This window comes from Muntiacus reevesi, chromosome 12 (genome assembly GCF_963930625.1).
Source record: "Muntiacus reevesi chromosome 12, mMunRee1.1, whole genome shotgun sequence".
Taxonomy (NCBI): domain Eukaryota; kingdom Metazoa; phylum Chordata; class Mammalia; order Artiodactyla; family Cervidae; genus Muntiacus; species Muntiacus reevesi.
The window spans coordinates 47,468,036-47,490,605 of record NC_089260.1 but is presented as its reverse complement, the minus strand read 5'-3'; the positions used below and the strand labels follow the sequence as shown (position 1 = coordinate 47,490,605).

Here is a 22,570-nt window from a genome sequence, read left to right as displayed (position 1 = left end):
GAAAGAAGAATGGAACTGGAGGAATCAACCTGCCTGACTTCAGGCTATACTACAAAGCCACAGTCATCAAGACAGTATGGTACTGGCACAAAGACAGAAACATAGATCAATGGAACAAAATAGAAAGCCCAGAGATAAATCCATGCACCTATGGACACCTTATCTTTGACAAAGGAGGCAAGAACATACAATAGAAAAAAGACAATCTCTTTAACAAGTGGTGCTGGGAAAACTGGTCAACCACTTGTAAAAGAATGAAACTAGAACACTTTCTAACACCACACTCAAAAATAAACTCAAAATGGATTAAAGATCTAAATGTAAGACCAGAAACTATAAAACTCCTAGAGGAAAAACATAGGCAAAACACTCTCAGACATAAATCACAGCAGGATCCTCTATGACCCACCCTCGAGAGTAAAGGAAATAAAAGCAAAAATACAAATGGGACCTAATTAAACTTAAAAGCTTTTGCACAATGAAGGAAACTATAAGCAAGGCAAAAAGACAGCCTTCAGAATGGAAGAAAATAATAGCAAACAAAGCAACTCACAAAGAATTAAACTCAAAAAAACACAAGCAGCTCATGCAGCTCAATATCAGAAAAATAAACAACCCAATCAAAAAATGGGCCAAAGAACTAAACAGACATTTCTCCAAAGACAACATACAGATGGCTTACAAACACATGAAAAGATGCTCAACGTCACTCATTATCAGAGAAATGTAAATCAAAACCACAACGTGGTACCATCTCACGCCGGTCAGAATGGCTTCTATCAAAAAGTCTACAAACAATAAATGCTGGAGAGGGTGTGGAGAAAAGGGAACCCTCCTACACTGTTGGTGGGAGTGCAAACTAGTACAGCCACTATGAAGAACAGTGTGGAGATTCCTTAAAAAAAACTAGAAATAGAACTGCTATATGACCCAGCAATCCCACTGCTGGGCATACACACTGAGGAAACCAGATCTGAAAGAGACACGTGTACCCCAATGTTCACTGCAGCACTGTTTATAATAGCCAGGACGTGGAAGCAACCTAGATGTCCATTGGCAGATGAATGGATAAGAAAGCTGTGGTACATATACACCATGGAATATTACTCAGCCATTTAAAAGAATACATTTGAATCAGTTCTACTGAGGTGGATGAAACTGGAGCCTACTATACAGAGTGAAGTAAGTCAGAAAGAAAAACACCAACACAGTATACTAACGCATAAATATGGAATTTAGAAAGATGGTAACGATGACCCTATATGCAAAACAGCAAAAGAGACACAGATATAAAGAACAGTCTTTTGGATTCTGTGGGAGAAGGCAAGGGTGGGATGATTTGAGAGAATAGCACTGAAGCATGTATATTATCATATGTGAAACAGATTACCAGTTCAAGTTTGATACACAAGACAGGGTGCTCAGGGCTGGTGCACTGGGATGACCCTGAGGGATGGGATGGGCAGGGAGGGGGTAGGGGGGAGGGGGTTCAGGATGGGGAACACGTGTACACCCATGGCTTATTCATGTCAATGTATGGCAAAAACCACCAAAATATTGTAATTAGCCTCCAACTAAAACAAATTTTAAAAAAAAGAGTAATGGGGGGAAAAAAGACCTACAAAAACAAACTCAAAACAATTAAGAAAATGACAAAAGGAACATACAGATCAATAACTACCTTAATTGAAAATAGATTAAATGCTCCAACCAAAAGATACAGACTGGATGAATGGATACAAAAAAAATACCCATATATATGCTGTCTACAAGAGACCCACCCCAGACCTAGAGGCACATGTAGATTGAAAGTGGGGAGATGGAAAAAGATATTCCATGCAAAGAAGAAATTAAAAAAAAAAAAAGAAATAGAAATATTTACTGAATATTTCTATTCAAGTAGAAATGTTTATATCAGACAAAACAGACTTTAAAATGAAGACTGTTACAGGAGACAAGGACACCACCCGATGATCAAGGGATCAATCCAAGAAGCCAAAACTAAGTATATATGTATCCAGCATAGGAGTCCCTCTATATAGAGAGCAAAGGTTAATAACCATAAATGGGAAAATTTACAATAACACAATTAATAGTCGGGGATTTAAAATTCCACTTACACCAACAGACAGATCATCCAGACAGAAAATCAATAAGGAAACACAAGCCTTAAAGGACAGATTATGCCAGATAGACTTAATTGATATTTATAGGACATTCTATCCAAGAGCAGCAGAATAGTTTCTTCTCAATTACACATGCAACATTCTCCAGGACAAATCACATCTTGGGATACAAATCAAACCTCAGTAAATTTAAGAAAAATGAAACCATATCAAGCACCTTTTTCAACCACAACACTATCAGATTAGAAATCAATTCTAGGAAAAAACCTGTAAAAAACACAAACACATGGATGTTAAACAATGTTACTTAATAACCAATGGATCACTGAAGAAATCAAAGAGGAAATAAAAAAAAAAAAAAAAAACCCACAGACAAATGACAATGAAAACACAACAATCCAAAGTCTATGGTACACACAAAAGCAGTTCTAAGAGTGAAGTTTATAGGAATACAATTCTACCTCGAGAAATGAGAAAAATCTCAAACAAACAACCTATCCCTACACCTAAAGCAAGGAGAGAAAGAAGACAAACAAAACCCAAAGTTAGCAAAAGGAAAGAAACCATAAAGAGCAGAAATAAATGAAACAGAAACAAAGAACACACTAGCAAAAATCAATGAAACTAAAAGTTGATTCTTTGAGAAGATAAAACTGATAAGACTTTTAGCCAGACTCATCAAGAAAAAAGGGAGAGAATTCAAATCAATAAAATCAGAATGAAAAAAGTTATAATGGACACCACAGAAATACAAAGAATCATAAAAGATTACAAGTAACAATATGCCAATAAAATGGCATAGAAGAAACAGATGAATTCTTAAAAAGACACAACATTTACCAAGAGTGAACCAGGAAGAAACAGAAAATATGAACAGACTAATCACAAGTATACTGAAATTGAAACAGATTAAACATCTTTCAACAAACAAAAGTCCAGGACCAGACAGATGACTTTACAAGCGAATTCTATCAAACATTTACAAAAGAGTTAACAACTAGCCTTTTGAATTTTGAACTCTTTGAAAAAATAGCAGAGGAAGGAACATTCCCAGGCTCATTCTACAATACCACCCTGATACCAAATTCAGACAAAGATATCACAAAAAAAGAAAATTACAAGCCAGTATTACTGATGAATGCATACTCAAAAACTTTCAACAAAATTCTAGCAAACACAAATTCACAACACATTTAAAGGACTGTACAGGACTTTCTTGATGGTCCAGTGATTAAACTCCACTCTTACAATATAGGGGGCACTGTAATCCCCAGTTGGAGAAGTTTGATCCCCAGTTGGGGAAGTTTCACATGTCACATGGCACAGCCAAAGAAAAGAGATCATACACTCTGATCAAGTGGGATCTGTCCCAGGGAAGCAAGGATTCTTCAATATACGCAAAATCAAAGTGGTATATCACATTAACAAATTTTAGAATAAAAATCACATGATCATCTCAATAGACACAGAAAAGGCTTTTGACATCCACTTATGATTAAAAAAATAATAATAAAATAAACTAAAAACTCTCCTGAAAGTGGGCATAGGGGCTTCCCTGGTTATTCAGTTGGTAAAGAATCTACTTGCAATGCAGGAGACCCAGGTTTAATCCCTGGGTTGGGAAGATTGCCTGAAGAAAGAAATGGCAGCCCATCCCAATATTCTTGCCTGGAGAATTCCACGGACAGAGGAGCCTGGCAGGCACAGTCTGTGGGATCACAAGAGTCAGACACGACATAGAGACTAAAACACAAAAACACACACAAGGACCAAGACAGGGATGTCCACCCTCACCACTTTCATTCAACACAGCTTTGGAGGTCCTAGTCATGACTATTAGAAAAGAAACAGAAGTAAAAGGAATCCAAATTGGAAAAAAAGAAGTAAAACCATCACTGTTTGCAGATAACATAATACATTGAAAATCCTAAAGATGCTACCAAAAAATTACTAGAGCTCCTCAATGAATCTGGTAGAGTTGCAGGATACAAAATTAATACACAGAAATCTATGCGTTCCTATACACTAACAATGAAAGATGAGAGAGAGATTAAGGAAACAATTCCATTTACCATCACATCATATGGAATAAAATAGCTGGAAATAAACCTACCTAAGGAGGCAAAAGACCTGTACTCGAAAAACTGTAAGACACTGATGAAAGAAATCAAAGATGACACACACAGATGGAGAGGGAGACCATGTTCTTGAACTGGAGGAATCAATATTGTGAAAATGACTATACAACCCAAAGCTATCTATAGATTCAATGCAATTTGTATCAAATGACCAAAGGCATTTTTCACAGAATTAGAACAAAAAATTTTACATTTTGCATGGAAACACAAAAGACTCTCAAAAGTGAAACCAATCTTGAAAATGAAGTACAGGGCTGGAAGAATCAGGTTCCCTGTCTTCATACTAAACTACTAAAGTAATTAAAACAGTATGATACTGGCACGAAAACAGAAACAGAGATCAATGGAACAAGACTGAAACATCCAGAGATAACCCATGCACCTGTGGCCACCTAATCAGTGACAAAGTAGGTAACAATATACAATGGAGAAAAGACAGTCTCTTCAGTAAGTGGTGCTGGGAAAACTGGACAGCTACATGTAAAAGAATGAAATTAGAATACGTCCTAACACCATATAAAAAAATAAACTCAAAATGGATTAAAGACCTATCTGTAAAGCTGAATACTATACAATTCTTAGAGGAAAACATAGGCAGAACACTCTTTGACAAAAATTGCAGTAAGATCTTTTCTGATCCACCTCCTAGAATAATGTTTAAATAAAAACAAATAGGTCCTAATTAAATTTAAAAGCTTTTGCACAGCAAAGGAAACCATAAACAAAAAAACAACCAACACTGCAAACGAAGGGATGGACAAAGGTCTGATCTCCAAAATATATAAACAGCTCATACAGCTCAATATTAAAAACAAGAATAAACCAACACAATCAAAACATGGGTGTAAGATCTAAATAGACATTTCTCCAAAGACAACATATAGATGGCCAAAAGGCACATTAAAAGATGCTCAACATTACTAATTATCAGAGAAATGCAAATAAAAACTAGAACAAGGTATCACTTCATATCAGTCAGAATCAGTTCAGTTCAGTCGCTCAGTCGTGTCTGACTCTTTGCAATCCCATGAATCATAGCACGCCAGGCCTCCCTGTCCACCACCAACTCCCGGAGTTTACTCAAACTCATGTCCATCGAGTAGGTGATGCCATCCAGCCATCTCATCCTCTGTCGTCCCCTACTCCTCCTGACCCCAATCCCTCCCAGTATCAGGGTCTTTTCCAGTGAGTCAACTCTTTGCATGAGGTGGTCAAAGTACTGGAGTTTCAGCTTCAGCATCAGTCCTTGCAATGAACACCCAGGACTGATCTCCTTTAGGATGGACTGCTTGGATCTCCTTGCAGTCCAAGGGACTCTCAAGAGTCTTCTCCAACACCACAGTTCAAAAGCATCAATTTTTCAGTGCTCAACTTTCTTCACAGCCCAACTCTCACACCCATACATGACCACTGGAAAAATCATAGCCTTAACCAGATGGACCTTTGTTGGCAAAGTAATAATGGTCGTCATCAAAAAAGGGAACCCTCCTACATTGGTGGGAATGTAAATTTGTACAGCCACTATGAAGAACAGTATGGAGGTTCGTTAAAAAACTAAATAGAGCTATGATATGATACAGCCATCCCGCTTCAGGACATATATCCAGAGAAAATCATAATTCAAAAAGATATATGCACCCCAGTGTTCAAAGCAGCACTATTTACAATAGCCAAGACATGAAAGCAACTTCAGGTCAGTCGCTCAGTCGTGTCTGACTCTTTGCGACCCCATGAATCACAGCATGCCAGGCCTCCCTGTCCATCATCAACTCCTGGAGCTTACTCAAACTCATGTCCATCAAGTAGGTGATGCCATCCAGCCATCTCAACCTCTGTCGTCCCCTTCTCCTCCTGCCCCCAATCCCTCCCAGCATCAGGGTCTTTTACAGTGAGTCAACTCTTCTCATGAGGTGGCCAAAGTATTGGAGTTTCAGCTTTAGCATCAGTCCTTCCAAAGAACACCTAGGACTGATCTCCTTTAGGATGGACCAGTTGGATCTCCTTGCAGTCCAAGGGACTCTCAAGAGTCTTCTCCAACACCACAGTTCAAAAGCATCAATTTTTCGGCTCAGCTTTATTCACAGTCCAACTATGGAAAAACCATAGCCTTGACTAGATGGACCTTTGTTGGCAAAGTAATGCCTCTGCTTTTTAATACGCAATCTAGGTTGGTCATTACTTTCCTTCCAAGGAGTAAGCATTGTTTAATTTCATGGCTGCAATCACCATCTGCAGTGATTTTGGAGCCCCCCAAAATAAAGTCTGACACTGTTTCCACTGTTTCTCCATCTATTTTCCATGAGGTGATGGGACCAGATGCCATGATCTTAGTTTTCTGAATGTTGAGCTTTAAGCCAACTTTTTCACTCTCCTCTTTCACTTTCATCAAGAGGCTTTTTAGTTCCTCTTCACTTTCTGCCATATGGCAACCCACTCCAGTATTCTTGCCTGGAGAATCCCATGGACGGAGGAGCCTGGTGGGCTACATTTCACGGGGTCGCAAAGAGTCGGACACGACTGAGTGACTTCACTTTCACTTTTTCACTTTCTGCCATAAGGGTGGTGTCATCTGCATATCTGAGGTTATTGATATTTCTCCCAGCAATCTTGATTCCAGCTTGTGCTTCTTCCAGTCCAGCATTTCTCATGATGTACTCTGCATATAAGTTAAGTAAGCACAGTGACAATATACAGCCTTGACATACTCCTTTTCCTATTTGGAACCAGTCTGTTGTTCCATGTCCAGTTCTAACTGTTGCTTCCTGACCTACATATGTTTCTCAAGAGGCAGGTCAGGTGGTCTGATATGCCCATCTCTTTCAGAATTTTCCACAGTTTACTGCAACTTAAATGTCCATCAAGAGAGGAACAGATAAAAAGATGTGGTACATATACACAGTGGAATATTACTTAGCCATTAAAAAAGAATGAAATAATGCCATTTTCAGCAACATGGATGGACCTAGACATTGTCATACTGAGTGAAGTCAGTCAGAGAAAAATAAATATCATATGATATCACTTTTACATGTGGAATCTAAAAAATGGTACAAATGAACCTATTTACAAAACAGAAATAAGAGTCATAGATATAGAAAACAAATTTATGATTACAGTGCAGGAAGGAGAAAAGGAGAGGGATAAACTGGGATTGACATATACACACTATTATATAAGACAGATAAGGATCTACTGTACAGCATAGAGAACTCTACTCAATATTCTATAATGACCTACACAGGAAAAGAATCTTAAAAACTGGATACATGTATAACTGATTCACTTTGCTCTACAGAAATCAACACAAGATTGCAAATAAAAGACGGTTCAAGAAAAAAATGTTAAATCACAAAGATGAATAAATTTCTACATCTATCTTCACAACATCCATCATTATTTTCTAACAATTTTTTAGAAGTAGAATTTAAGATAAAAGAAGTGAGAGGAGTGGAGATGAAGGAGATAGGAGGAGATGAAAAAAGAAATGAAAAATAAAGAGGTGGAGTAAGACTGATTTAAAAAAAAAGAAGTAAAACAGTAGATATGAATTTATTAGCAGAGCTGCTATTCTATAATTTTCAGCACATTTCTATTATTTAGGTTTACCTAGGGTGAAACTTTGGAGACGGCAATGGCAACCCACTCCAGTACTCTTGCCTGGAAAAATCCCATGGGTGAAGGAGCCTGGTAGGCTGCAGTCCATGAGGTCCCTAAGAGTTGGACACGACTGACTGACGTCACTTTCAATTTTCACTTTCATGCACTGGAGAAGGAAATGGCAACCCACTCCAGTGTTCTTGCCTGGAGAATCCCAGGGATGGAGGAGCCTGGTGGGCTGCCCTCTATGGAGTCGCACAGAGTCAGACACGACTGAAGCAACTTAGCAGCAGCAGGGTGAAACTTGGAATCTTAACTAAACACTTACAATTGCTTCTTTGAAAGCTTATTATCTCTGCCTAGAAATTCATAGGATTTTTTTGTCTCTTTAATTTTAAATAATACTGCTAGACTGAAACTTATAAGAGTCTCTTTACATTGAGTTTTCTTCTTCCTGGGATACAGCTATTTTCACACATATGTGTTTCTTGGTGAAGAAGTTTTTTTTATCATGTCTTTGACTATTCTGTTTGTAATTTCCAATTTTTAATTTTCTTGTTTTGTGTTCAAGAAACTATTCATGTGGAATAGTCCTGGTTTTCGTCCTCCATACCTGTGCTCTTTCCTCTCATTCTTTCAGTTTCACTCATTCTTCCTGGGTCTAGTAAGACTACTATTAATATGGTTTTCCACAACATAGTAAATTTTCCTCCATTTCTACAAGTTAGTGGTCATTTGGAAGGTCACATCAAAGGTTGCTAACCAGATGTCAGATACCCACTGATTCTCTTTACATTGTTTCAACTGCTTTAAAATATGTCTTTATGAATTAAGAATGTTTTCATACATCAATGCTGATAAGAGACTCTGAAGGTTTGAGAAGGAGAAAAGAAAAGAGAATCAGGTAGGAAATGAACATAAAAGGAATGGTTCCCAAAAAAAGAACTGAAATACTGTGATTTTTTTTTTTTTTTAATGAAAAGTTTAGGATAAGAACTAATTTTTAAAAAAAATGGGAAAACTGAGGAAAAGCAAACATTCTTGACAACTTCCCAACTCAAAAGATTTTTATGTTTTTAATCCATCTTCTGGAAAGCCAAATTATTAACAGTGACTATCCTAAGCAAAATATTTGGGGACATTAACTTACTGAATCAACAAAATATACATTAAGAAGTTTTGGTCAAGCAAACTAGTGAGAGATAACTTAATGACACAGAACAGCAGAAGGCATACATAAATGGCAAAAATCAAAGCTCCTTATTTGTTATAAATGAACAATTCCTTAAGAAATGTTAAAAATAAAAAACTTCAATAAGACCAAATTAATAAAAACCAAGTGTAGAAGCATTAAAAAAAGATATTCAATTTGACATAAAATCCTAAACTGTTCAGGAAATATTCATGAATATAATTTTTAACTTAGTAATAAAACAGAAAAAATACTAATCTTTCCTAAAGACATTTTTCATTCAAAACAAGAAAAAATAAACAAAAAGAATTATAAGGGTTATGATTTGAATGCCCAACTTTATTATAAGGAAACAGATTGCAGCATATTGATCACCTAATCAAGTGTGCTTTTTGAAATGTACAAGAAAGTTTAAAAAACTGAAAAAAAAAAATCTTTGCTTTGACTATTTCAAAAGGAAAACAACTCAATGAAGATATGACCACATAAAAAAGCTTTGGCTCTGGCATGTTCATTGACTTTGTAAGGAAGCATATGCTGTACACTAGGGCTTCCCAGGCGGCAGGTACAGTGGTAAAGATCTGCCTGCCAATGCAGGTGATGCAAGAGACACAGGTCTGATTCCTGAGGTAGGAAGATCCCCTCGAGTAGGAAATGGCAACCCACTCCAGTATTCCTGCCAAGCAAGCACGTGTGTGTGTGTGTTGCTACACATTACTAATAAAAGTACCTTTCTAATTTGCCATTCAAGACTTCCCCAACAGCCATAAAAATGACAGTTGAGATGGGAACAGAGAATAAAATACTTTTTCACTTAATATATCCGAACACACAGATTCATCACTGCATTTAAGAAAAAAGTACATTCTGATAATGTAAGTTTACCTTCTGTACATGTCTCTTCTGGCAAAATAACCTGCAGACACAGTATTTACTATAAAACTTCTGTTCTCTAATCATTATAAAATACCCACTGTGGGGAAAGAAAATTTAAAAAATACCCATTTTGGAACTGGTATATGTTTTAAAAGCTTAATTATTAACAAGTGCTAACTTAATTATTAACTGGTATCAAACATATTATATCTTATTTCTGTTCTATTATTAGGTTGGTGCAAAAGTAATTGTGGTTTCAGAACATGAATTTTAAATCATTATAACTCATTACAACTAGGCTCAAACAGATCTTTATCAATCAAAATAGGAACAATTACAATCAACATGCTTTTGCCAATGAGAAATAAGTTTATTTCTGCAGCGTGAAAATCTGTGCTTTAGGATTTGATGAACTCTTGGAAAGCCTTTCCTGCATCTTGCTGGTTGTGGAAGCATTTTTTCTGCAAAAAGTTGTTGAGATGCTTGAAGAAGTGGTAGTCAGTTGGCAAGAGGTCAGGTGAATAAGGCAGATGAGGCAAAACTTCACAGTCCAATTCATTCAACTTCTGAAGCACTGGTTGTGCAATGTGCAGTAGGGCATTGTCATGGAGAAGAATTGGGCCCATTCTGCTGACCAACGCCCGCTGCTAAGTCATTGCAGTTTTTGGTGAAGCTCATTGGTTTGCTGAGCATGCTTCTCAGATGTAAGGTTTCACCGAGATTCAGAAAGTTGTAGTGGATCAGACGAGCAGCAGACCACCAAACAGTGACTGTGACTTTTTTTTTTTGGTGCAAGTTTGGCTTTGGGAAGTGCTTTGGAGTGTCTCCTCAGACCAACTGGTTGTCGCCGGTTGTCATATAAAATCCACTTTTCAGGGAACATCACAATTGGATTGAGAAATGGCTCATTGTTCTTGTGTAGGATAAGAGAAGACAACACTTCAAAGTGACGATTTTTTTGATTTGCAGTTAGCTAATGAGGTAGCCACTCATTGAGCTTTTTCACCTTTTCAGTTTTCTTCAAATGCCAAACAACTGTAGAATGGACAACCTTGAGTTCTTTGGCAATTTCTCACAGTCGTAAGAGGATCAGCTTTGATGATGACTCTCAATTGGTTGTTGTCAACTTCTGATGGCCAGGCATTGTGCTCCTCATCTTCAAGGCTCTCATCTCCTTTGCAAACATCTTGAACCACCACTGCACTGTATGTTTGTTAGCAGTTACTGGGCCAATGCACTGCTGATGTTTTGAGTTGTCTCCACTGCTTTACTACCCATTTTGAACTCAAGTAAGAAAATCGCCTGAATTTGATTTTTGTCTAGCATCATTTCCATAATTTAAAATAAACACAGGATAAACATCAAATAATAAATCATTAGCAAAAAAACATAAAGTGAGAAATGCATATTAAAATGATGTATAACATAACCATATTTACTTAAGAACGCATTCCAATATCAAACGGCAAATTTCAACAACGCAAAAATGTAATAACATTTGCACCAACCTAATACTAGACAATGCATGTGTTCCATCTCCATTTCTAAAGATACGAACAAGCACATTAGAAATCACAGTTAAGCTTTTGCTTACCACTGCATTAAATACATTCTCAATTATGTAAGAATTAACACTTAGAGACTAGAAGCATGAGGACCCAATAAAATAGATGAAACAAAATAACCAACTTATTCCCAAGTGTAATAACTTTTTATCTGATACACAAGAATAAGGTAAGAAATGCTGATTAAGTATTATGTTAAAAAGTCGCTAAGAGAATATAAAGAAAACATTAAAGAGTAAAGAAAATCCTAAAATTATCTGGGAAAGAAAATCAAATGTTATAAAAAAGTTAAGGGGCAATGAGGACTAGTCAATGATATTTGATACAATTTAAGCACTAAACAGAAATACTGGAATAAGATGTGATAAAATGTTTTTCTAACTTAGTAATTGCTTTTCAATACCTGATTATCAATTCTGAGACAAGACGAACTTATTAAATATATAACTCATTATACCCTAATAAATATCAAGGAAAAAAGCATGAAAAAAATTAATAAAATTTCTAGAAAACAAAATTATACTTAACTATAAAAAGGTAGTTTTATGTCTTTAATTCCTACTTTTAGAACAAAAATAAGTGCAAAGACAATGAAAAAGAATGTTTACAGTAAAAATGGATCAAAACCAATAATCTAAAGAGGATGAATACCTGGACTTATTTTCCTCATACTGTGCTGTATGTACAGTTATACCCAGCACAACTATATTAATGCTAACTTTGCCTAAAGAACAAGAACCATAAGTGACCACACTCTAATAACCCAGTGAGCTCCATCTTAATGTTTAGATAATTCTGCATACATAACAAAATGCTCAAAGAATTTTGCAGGGATTAATAAAAGAAAAATCTGCGAAGCAAATTTTATATGTAAATACTCCCAAAGTAAAAAAACATTTAAATAAACGACACCTTATTAAAATGCTGGGTAGGGAGACACACAGATACAGTATATGAAATAATGAGACCATACGACCAAAAATTATGACAATTACACAATAATTACATTTGTATACTCATAGAAGAAGCCACTGAGATATACAACCAGTTATTTTTAGGTTATGTCTTATTTGTAATTTCCCATAAGATGACATTTTAATAAGATCTTGTTTTCATTTCAATTCTTAAAATGATCTGAAATGCTATAAACATTAAGAAAGAAAGCACATGAGAGTAGTGTATTTTTACAGGGTCAGGACTACAGATACAATGAAAGCTAGCCTGGCCAGAGTCCTTCGGAGTCAGAGCACAGCTGAATTTTTCAAAGAGCTCAAATAAAAATCTTACTTTAAAATTTGGGTAAAAATCTTCAAAAGACACAGAAAAATGCACAAGAATCTGCCTGACTTTCTAGGTAGAACATAGACTAAAATGATTTTTTGTATGATGTACTCAGGGACACCATTATGAGCACACAGTACATAAACACCCTCAAGACTCACGGAAATGTACAGAGCAATATTTTCTTCTGTTGCTGTTGGCTGACTGTTTCTCTGTCTTTTAGGTATTTTGTTCTTTAACTTTTCTTAGCATGCCTTTCTTTCTGTGATTGTTCTCTTATCTCATCTTGTAATTAGTTACTTGTAAACAGTTCTGTGACTTAGGGTGCAGCTCAGGATGGCCACGTTAAGCCAAAAGGCACACACATTCCAACTGTACTAACCACAGCTCTAAACCTCAGTTTCTTCCTTTGCACAACGCAGAGAATAATAGCACCAGAGCCCATAGGATTGTTCTGACAACTAACTGAGATATAGCTAATGAAGTACTTAAATGGCAAAGAACTTGGAATACAATAAACATGCAATAAATGTTAGCTATTTCTTTTCCTCCTATTATTGCCTCAAATTAAAAATTCTTCAAATAAAAAAATTCTTCGGGAAGAATTTATCTGCTCATGTGTATGTGTACAAAGTCTGGGGAAAAAATGCCTCAAAAAGCTAACACTGTTTCAATGAAATAACTTCATATTAACTAGGATGGCTAAAATTGAAAACATAGAAAATAAAAAATATTGACTGGCAAGGCTGTATGAGAAACCCAAATGATGCAGTCACTTTGGAAAATAACTTAGTTTCTTTAAAAGTTAAACAAAGTTATCATACAACCCAGCAATTTCACTTCTAGGTATTTATCAGAAATAAAATATTAGACCTACATAAAGATTTACACTTGAATATTCATAGCAGCACTGTTATGTCCAACCCAAATGCTTATCAACTGTGCAAAGACAAGCAAAAAAATAAGGCACATCCACATCATGGACTACTATTCAGCAATAAAAAAAAATACTGATACATGCTACAGCAAGAATGAACCTCAAAAACATTATGATGAGTGAAGTCAGGCATGAAAGACCACGTATGTATGACACACAAATTTATGAAATGTCCAGAAAAGGCAAAGACATGGATTAGTGGGTGTCTGCAAACTGGGGTTAACTGTGAATGGGTGCGAGGGCCCTTACTGGGTGATGGAAATGTTCTACAACTGGATCATGGTGATGGGTGCACACGTCAGTAGAATTTAGTAAAAATTATATTTTAAATGGGCATATTTTACAGACTGTAAATTGTGATTTCAATGAAACTTTTTATAAAGGTAATAACAGTTACCTCCATTGTGATGGGTGATTTTTTTTCCCCTAGTTCTACTTTTGAAAATGGTTTGAAGAAAAGGATTTATTTTTTTAAAAAAGTAAACTGTCAAATTTATTGGACTTACAAGTAATTAAAAGTAAACTGAGTAAAGGCACAAGGACTCTCCTATGAAAACAGTCCTCGGTTTTCATGATACTACTTTGCTTGCTTGCATTTTTACTGATTAATTTCTTAGCAAGGTGTGGACAGATGAGTGTTATTAAACAGCTGATTAGTGAATTCTTATCAAAAGTAGAACATAAAACTTTTAATTAAACACTTGGGCCCAGGATTCTTTTTTATTAAAAGAGGTTTCTTAAGACTCATGAACATTAAAGCCTGAGAATTATTCCTTTCTAAATTTATGAAAGAGACCAAAGACAGTATTTGATTATTTAAACATGTTTGATCTTCTGAACTTATATGCAGATTTTCTTTAATAAACACTACATGATCCAAGGCTGGCTGAATCCAAGGATGCAGAGTCATGGATAGGGAGGGCCGACGGTAAAGTTATACCTGGATTTTCAACTGCTTGGAGGGTGGGTGCCCTAACCCCCATGTTGTCCAAGTACATCCTGAACTCTAAAAAGAGAAGTTCAAATAAACGAAGTGCGTCTGAAGTTAGGATAAAAACAACTGTTATTAGTTTCCTAGGGCTGACTCAACAAACTACCACAAACTTGACTTAAAACATTAGAAGCTCATTTTCTCTCAGTGCTGGAGGCCAGAAGTCTGAAGTAAAGGTGTTAGCAGAGCCATTCCACCACTGAAGGCTCCGGGAAGAATCCTTCCTTGCCCCGTCTCAGCCTAGTGACACCTGGCATCTCTTGGCTTCCAGCAACATAACCTCGATCTCTGCCTGCCTCCATTTCCACATGCCTCTCTTCCTCTGTGTGTGTGTGTCTCTCCCTCTACATAGGACACAAGTCACGGGATTTAGGACCTTCCCTTAAATCCAAAATGATTTCATCTCAAGATCCTTAACTGATTACATCTGCCAAGTTCCTATCCCTGAAAAGGGCCCAGATCAATTGTTTACTGTAATTGAAACAATGTGAAAGGCGGGCTCTCTTAGGAAAAAACCTCAGAGAAAAAACTGACAACTCAAATCTGAAATTGTTTTGTGCCTTCTCACTAGACTATGTTCTGTCATTTTAAGTGTGCCCTTTTCTCAGTAGAAAATATCCTATTACATCAGCAGGAAATTCTATCATTAAAAAATTCTAAAATACACATAAAGAGTTGAATAAAATGTTTTACTAATATGTTTTCGCCCCTGGTGTTCCCCATCCCAGTGAACGCCTTCTCCAACAGCCTGGAAGCTCTGGCTCTGTTTGTTGTCATGCAACCAACCCATCAGCAAATCCTGTCAACTCTAAAGTATATTCCAGGACTTCCCTGGTGACAGTGGCTAAGAATCCGCCTACCAACGCAGACAGGTTTGACCTCTGGTCCAGGAAGATCCCATGTGCTGCAACTAAAACCCGAACCAGTCAAATCAGTAAATATTAAAACAACAACAACAACAACAAAAGAACTGAGGCTCTGAACATGGCACCCTGTACCCCACGGGGTGGGGGGTGGGGGTGGAGAATTTCAAATACAACCAATTCTCATTCCCTCCACCACCATCAGCCTAAATCACCATCACCTCTGGCCAAAGTGAGCCTTTTAACATGTAAACCTGCTTTGTCATCCCCTGTAAAACTCTCCAGGGACTTAGAGCACAGATGTAACAAAATCCAAAGTTGTTCTCTCTTCCTCCTCCCTCCTCACTTTCTAGCCACACAAGCTCCCTTTCATCCTGGAAGGTACCAAGTATCACACCCGCGCTGCTGCTCCCTCAGCCTGTGTCACCCAGGTATTTGCAAAACTGGATCTCTGTCCCTTCTCTGCTGAAATGTCACCTCCTAAAAATGCCTTTCCAGACAGCCCCGCCTATACTTGCCCTCCTGGTCACTCTCCCTTTACCTTTCTGAACTATTTCCTCAGATAGTAACAATTAGCAATTTGACAAAACATTAGTTTTTTACTCTCAGCCTCAACTAGAAAATACGTCCCATGAAAGCATATTTGGCTCACTGCGCTATGCCCAGCGCTGAAACACTACCTGGCCCATACTAGTTCAACCAAGTATCTGAATGAAAAATACACTTAACTTGGAATGGCAACAATAATTTGTTCATGCATTTTTCCCTTTTCAGATATTCCCTCATCCAATTTGTGATGAGTATTATGACAACTATTCCCCCAAATTATTTCCCATTCACAATACATTTTTATTCTGGCTTGAAAAAATAATTACCGACAGAAGTTTCTCTAGAAGTTAAACACTAACACCGGAGATGAGCAGCTGCTTGCCATTAGACAGGATAGGAAAGAGAGAGCTAGAAAGCAAACGGCCCTCTGATCCTGATACCACTCTGTCCAACTACACCTCATTTCTGACCTTCTTCACATACTATCAACAAAACTTCTGCTTTCCAAAAACACAAGAATGGTTCCCTCAGTAGTTAGGGCCATTGTATCTGCATTTGTCTGTTTTTCCCTTGAACAGGGTCTCAAAGTAAATTTCAAGGAACAATATTTCCAAGGGGTGTTAACAGATACTGAAAAGGGTCAAATTTAGGGAAAACTTTATTAAGCAAAACTGAGGTTTTTTTTCATAGAAGACTCTTCAGAATCTTAACTATGTTAATGTGCAGTATAAATTTCCACAATGGCAAGAGTATATACACTGTAACCCAAACTTATTTTTTTCCACTCAAACCTAATATGCTCTTTCAGTCACTTCATTCATCACGCCCTTCGTTCCTAGCTACCTCAAAAAGTCTGGCAGCCTGGCTTACTGAAAACATCTTTTATTTTAGATATCAAGGAAGGTTTAAAAAGAAACTTGCTAATGGATTTAAATTATAATTAAGATAACTCACTGTCTGCAGGGTATTATTTGAGACAAAGTCATTTTCTGATAAATAGTCACGAGTGACAAAAATTAATAAAATTACCAGAAGTAGCATAAAACTGAGGTCAAATGCACTCAAATAATCCCAGCACCGCCGACTCATATTTCTTTTTTAGAACGCCACTAACCAAAACAAGGGTGAGACCGGAGGTGCAGAATGAAGCAAGTTTTGTAAGTTTCTAGCCTAAATATGACATTGATATCTACATTTCTGGCAAAGACTATAAGCTTAGATAACAAACTCATTAAAAAAAAAAAAACAGTAGATCACTTTAGAACATGATGAACACAAATTCACACCCTGTATAATGCAAAAAGTACTTTCTGAGCAATCCCTCTTTTTCCCCATCACTCCCCAGTGTCTCTGCAAGGAACCCAACCTTACTGCCGCCTCTGCAGGCCTCCCTCGCCTCTAAAACCTTCTTCTGGTCAGCTCTTTCACGTCTATTCTCTTATCAGTGCCAGCTTCCAACCTTGAACTCACTCATTCTAACATGTGCAGGATATCTTCACAGATATTCGACGTCAGAGGCAAAAGCTGAACTAGTCATAGCCCTAACATCAAAGAAACTCTTGAGACTTGGAGGCCTGGCTGGAATAGGGCCCAACTGCACCCTCCCCTCCCTGTAAGACAAACAATGCTACCTTCAAGCCCAATCCCTCAACAATCCTAAATTCTTTAAAACTAAAAATAGTTCGGCTGTTGTCTCATCTGCCAGCAGATGGCCAGACTATTTTTAATTCAGGATTCTAGAGAGCAGGAATGGATCAAGCTAAGCTAGGGCAGCCTGGAGGCCCTGACTCTGCAGAGTTCGGTGGCTGCTGCAGGAAGCCGGTGTGGGGCAGGTACCAAGAGAGGGCAACCCAGAGCTGTTCCTGGGCCTGCGGGCTTCACACTGATGGTGACAACGTGGGGGGGGGGGGGGGGCGGTTCTTTTTCTTTTTTTAACCACTTTACTTCAAAATAAAGTCTGAAATGTAAGACAGTTTTACAAAAGTTTCCAATAATCTGCTTTAAATGTTTCATTATCTTTCTTTACATGAAAATAAAAGCTCCTTTATGTGGTGTTTTTGAGATTGGGTTTTGTTTTAATAAAGTAAAATCTCCCCTTATCTAGGTAAGGTTTCCAGAAAGCTATATTGTGACCAAAGAAAAAAGAAAAAAATACAGTATTCTTAAGAACATGAGATGAACTGTAATTTCATGAGTATAATTTACAGAAAATCAATTTATTATAGGTCATCTTGTTAAAAGGTAACTGAATTTTGAATACCAGTGCTCTGAAATCTACTCACACACCACTAACATGATTTTAAAACACAAAAGGATTAGATGTACTTTCTTGTTCCCTTCAGCTATATGGTAGGTGCTTAGTAAAAATGGCAGGGTTGGGGGGGTGGACCACAGAATAAATGCAGGCAGGTGTATTGAGGTGGGTTATATACGAAGTCTATTTAGAAGAGTTAGAGCAACACCCACCTCTCTACCACTACCAGCCAACTCCTACCCACTCACAACCTAGAGATAAGAAATGACCAAACCAGGCCACTCCAGTTTACTTTCCCATCCAGCTTGCTAGCCATACATATTATCAAGAAACCAAAGGGAGCCTGACCCAGATCGCAATAGTGAAGTGGAAGAGGGAGGTCTATGACAGATTCCAGGGATATATTTGAGGATACTATCTACTACAGGACATTATACTTTCTGCGAAGATAAAAAGTGTCATCCCTATTAAATTATGTTTGGGCGGTAATGTACATGGATGACTAAAAGGGAAGAAACAAAGGTCATCAGAGATTAATTACCATGAGATTGCTCAATGAGATTTTGTAGGAGACTAAATGTAATTATGAAAAAAAAGGAAAAAGCCCTATATGTCTCAAGTAAACAAAGTACTCTGGGACATTCCTCATAAGCTTCTGTTAACTATGTGGAAGGGACAAACAACTAAAAACTGGTAAAATCTGAAATAATCTTTGTAGAGCCCAGGCAGACACGATCAAGTGGTCCCTCCCTCTCCAAACAGCAAGGACCAAGCCATTACAGCCTCTAAAGATGCCAATCAAGAGCGACAGAAATTCTCTCAATGTACAAGTTAACAAAACAGTTGTGTTCACATTTGTGGCACATTAGAGGGGACCTAACCTTACAACCATTATGCTCAATATACTAACTATACAGACAAGGAAACTGAGGCCCAGAGACCTGACTATACTGCAATGTAACAGAACTGCAATTCAAAGCCAGGATCTGATTCTCCTTCCAGGAAGCAATCCATTTGGAACAGATACTTAGATTAGCATTTTGGGGGATATATATATATATATATATATATGTACACACACACATAACACTCCATTTCCTTAGTCTAATATGCCAAGAATTTAGTATATGAAAGGTATATTTTAACACAGAAAATCAGACCTCAAAAACTAAAACTTTAGTTTGAACTCTTAACTTCTTTAACCTACAAGTTATTCAAAAACCTACACATAACAATTTTTTAAAAAAATTCCCCAAATCACTCCTTCCCTCATCCTGCCTCAAGTTAATTATTTCTTTCAAGACCCAGCCACAAATTCAATTTTTACCACTGTACAACATCCTCTCATAAACCTGGAATAGTCTTTTGCTAGCTACAAGAGTAACAAAAGGTGAACTTCTGATCCGTGATGAGTTAAAAAAAATTTTAATTCATTATACATAAAATTAAAAAAAAAATTTAATGAAAATTTCTTCAATAATATTTCTCACATCACTTTAAAGGATTCAAAAAAGATTTAAAAAACCCGCTTATTACAGTAAGTTAAAAAGTCTTTTTATTTTAATAATTAAAAAGCAAAGTTGCTTTTGAGCTATCTTGACCCTTTAGCATACACCCAAATTATTCTGGATTTTTGCCCCTTGTAAGAATGCTTTTTTCCAAGCCCACTTAACACGCTTTGGTTTCTCGTCAACTTAATCTAGTCTGTTTCCAGCGCTATAAACTAAAGCCAAGCATTAGGAATTCATCTTTGCGTTTAATGTCCTGGTCCTTCCTTAAAGGATTTCATTCCTGATCAATGCAAAAGATCCATCAGTGGTCCCCCTTAACAATTCCTCATCTGCCAGTCCTCGCTAGTAGGTATTGTTTGCATTTACCCTGCTATGGGCTTCAGACACTAGATCTCTTTCGTCTGAACTGTAAATCACAATGCAAGCTTGCGAGCAGCTGTCACGGTCCAGACATGTGGCTGGTGGGTGTCATTGTCTTGTTCATTTCCCCCGTTTCAAAGCCTCCCTTCCTTGTCACTAAAGCCAGTTTATCTAAAGGTCCTTTCCTTCCCCGCTTTTATCTCGCCACCCCCACCCCTTAACCTCAGGTCTTGTTCTTCCAGGTCAGCCCAGTTGGATACAACATTACTCTCTGTTTTTCCCGTGGCGGAGGCGGAGAGATGTCAGCACAGGCTGCACCTCTGCAAACCCTTTCTCGACACTGTCAACAAGGGAACAACTTCAGCCCCTCTTCCCAAAGTACCACGCCAAACGAAAAGTTATTTGAAATTACGAGACGGAACCCTTCCCACGCCCCATCTTGACAAGTCAGCTCCACCTCAATTTTCCCAGCGAATAAACAGCAGCTCCTCTCCTGCCACTTCACAAAGGGTGATGCCCTGGCCGCACCACACGGGCCACCAACCAAACACTCGCAGATTCCCCAGGCGACACCCCCGCCACTCCCCAGGCCGGCGGCATTCCACGGGCCCAGCTCTCTGCCATTCCACCCTGCCCCTGCCCCGCATCGAGCCGAGTTACTGTCAACTCCTGCCACGCAGTCCCACAGCTTCGCCCGGCCTCCCGGAGGTCAGTGGCGCCGGCCCAGGGGCGAGCCCCTCGCCCCCGGCGACCCCACCTCCCGCGCCGGCCTCCCTCCCCCGCCCCGCACCCTCCCCACCCCCATCCCTCGGGCCTCCTCCCCGCTCACCTAACGCCACCTCGCACGCTTTGCGCAGCTGGGAGTGATGCGCCTTCTTCACTTCCTTGTCGGCCAAAATCTTCTCCAGGGCCCGGGTCAGGAACATGTTCTTCGTCTTCTTCCCCTCATACATGGACGCAGAGAAGGAGGCGGCGGCTCGTCCGACCCGCGGATCCCAGCGGCTGGAGGGGAGGAGGACGACGACGAAGGAGAGGAAGAGCCGAGAGAAAGGAGAGGGGGTGGCGGTGGGGGAGAGGAGGAGGCGTGGAGGGCAGCGGCGGGATCAGGAAGGGGCGGGGGAGCTGGGCCGGCTGCGGGGCGGGCGAGGGGTGCGCAGGTCGTAGCCGTCCCCCAAAGGGCCGCGCCCGTGGGACCTCCGCTTCTCCCGGCCCGGGGGTCGCTTCCCGGCCACCACCACCACCACCACCACCACCTTCCCCCTCACTCGCCCCTCCGCCCGGGAGACGGCAAGGGAGCCCAGCCCGGCGGCCGTCAGGCGGGGGGACCGAGGAACGAGGCGGCGGATCAGAGGCCCGGCGAGAGCAGGGCTGCCCTGGCTCCTGTGGGGACGAGCACCCGCCGCGGCCGCGGACTGGCCTCCATCACCGCCGACCTGCCCCGGCCGCCATGTTGGGAGGAAACGACGCGTCACGCAGCGGCCGAACGGCTGCAGAGGAGGAAGCGGCGGCGGCGGCGTTGGCTGCCCAGAGCTGCCGCGGCGCCGGGAGGCAGGGGGCGGAGGGCGGCGCGGGAGGAGCGGCTCGAGTCGCAGCGCTACGGCGGCCTGGCGGGGCCTCGCCGCCTCCCGCGTTCGCCTGCAGGGCGGCGCGGGGCGTGGCGGGCGACCTGCGGGGCGTCCGTCGAAGCCGCCGAGCGGACGCGGTTCCGGGCTCCGCTGCCGGCGCTTCGCCGACTTTTCCAGAGACCCCGTGGGTGGGCGCGCGCTGGTATCCCCTTCCGCCCCGGGACTCACGGAAACACCCTCAGGGCCCAAGCTCTACCGCACTCGTTCCACCTGCCGCGTGGCCGATGCTCGGCGGCACTGTTTCCACCTGCCGCGCTCGACTCTTAAATTTAATTACCAGCTGCATGAAACTGCTAGATCCAAGACCGTGTCCCCCGACTACCTCAGGATTCTCTCTTGGGAAGAGTACAACCGATCTGACGAAGATGCACGAATGTTTCATTTTTCATCTCTGTAGGGTAAATCGGGAAACTCTAGGTTTGAGATTTCTCCTGAATTGAGACTAAAGTTAAGGAACAGATGAATGCTTCTGATTGATGAGGTCCTTTAGAGCTTTCTGTTTCCTGTAAGGTTCGGTCGAGGACATGAAAACCAGTTTCAGAATGGAAAAGCTTTAAATACAAACATTACCGCAGACACACAGGTGACCGTGTGCCTACTTTGATACCAAAGAATTATTCAGATTTCCACAGTGTTTTCATTCAGAGCAGAAAATAACAAGGGAAACCATTAAATGGAAGAATTCGTTTACATGGTGATCTAGGT

The 22,570-nt window shown here is 39.6% G+C and overlaps 1 protein-coding gene across 1 annotated transcript in view; it reads right to left on the bottom strand.

The window, feature by feature from the left end:
- ARFGEF1 (ADP ribosylation factor guanine nucleotide exchange factor 1) overlaps positions 1–21,340 on the bottom strand; it is a 126,026-nt gene extending 104,686 nt beyond the window's left edge. Inside the window, exon 1 of the mRNA XM_065903561.1 lies at positions 21,070–21,340. Within this exon, the coding sequence (XP_065759633.1) occupies positions 21,070–21,193 (124 nt within the window). The 5' untranslated portion in view covers positions 21,194–21,340. The remainder of the gene's footprint in view (positions 1–21,069) is intronic.
- Between the last annotated feature and the right edge of the window lie 1,230 nt (positions 21,341–22,570).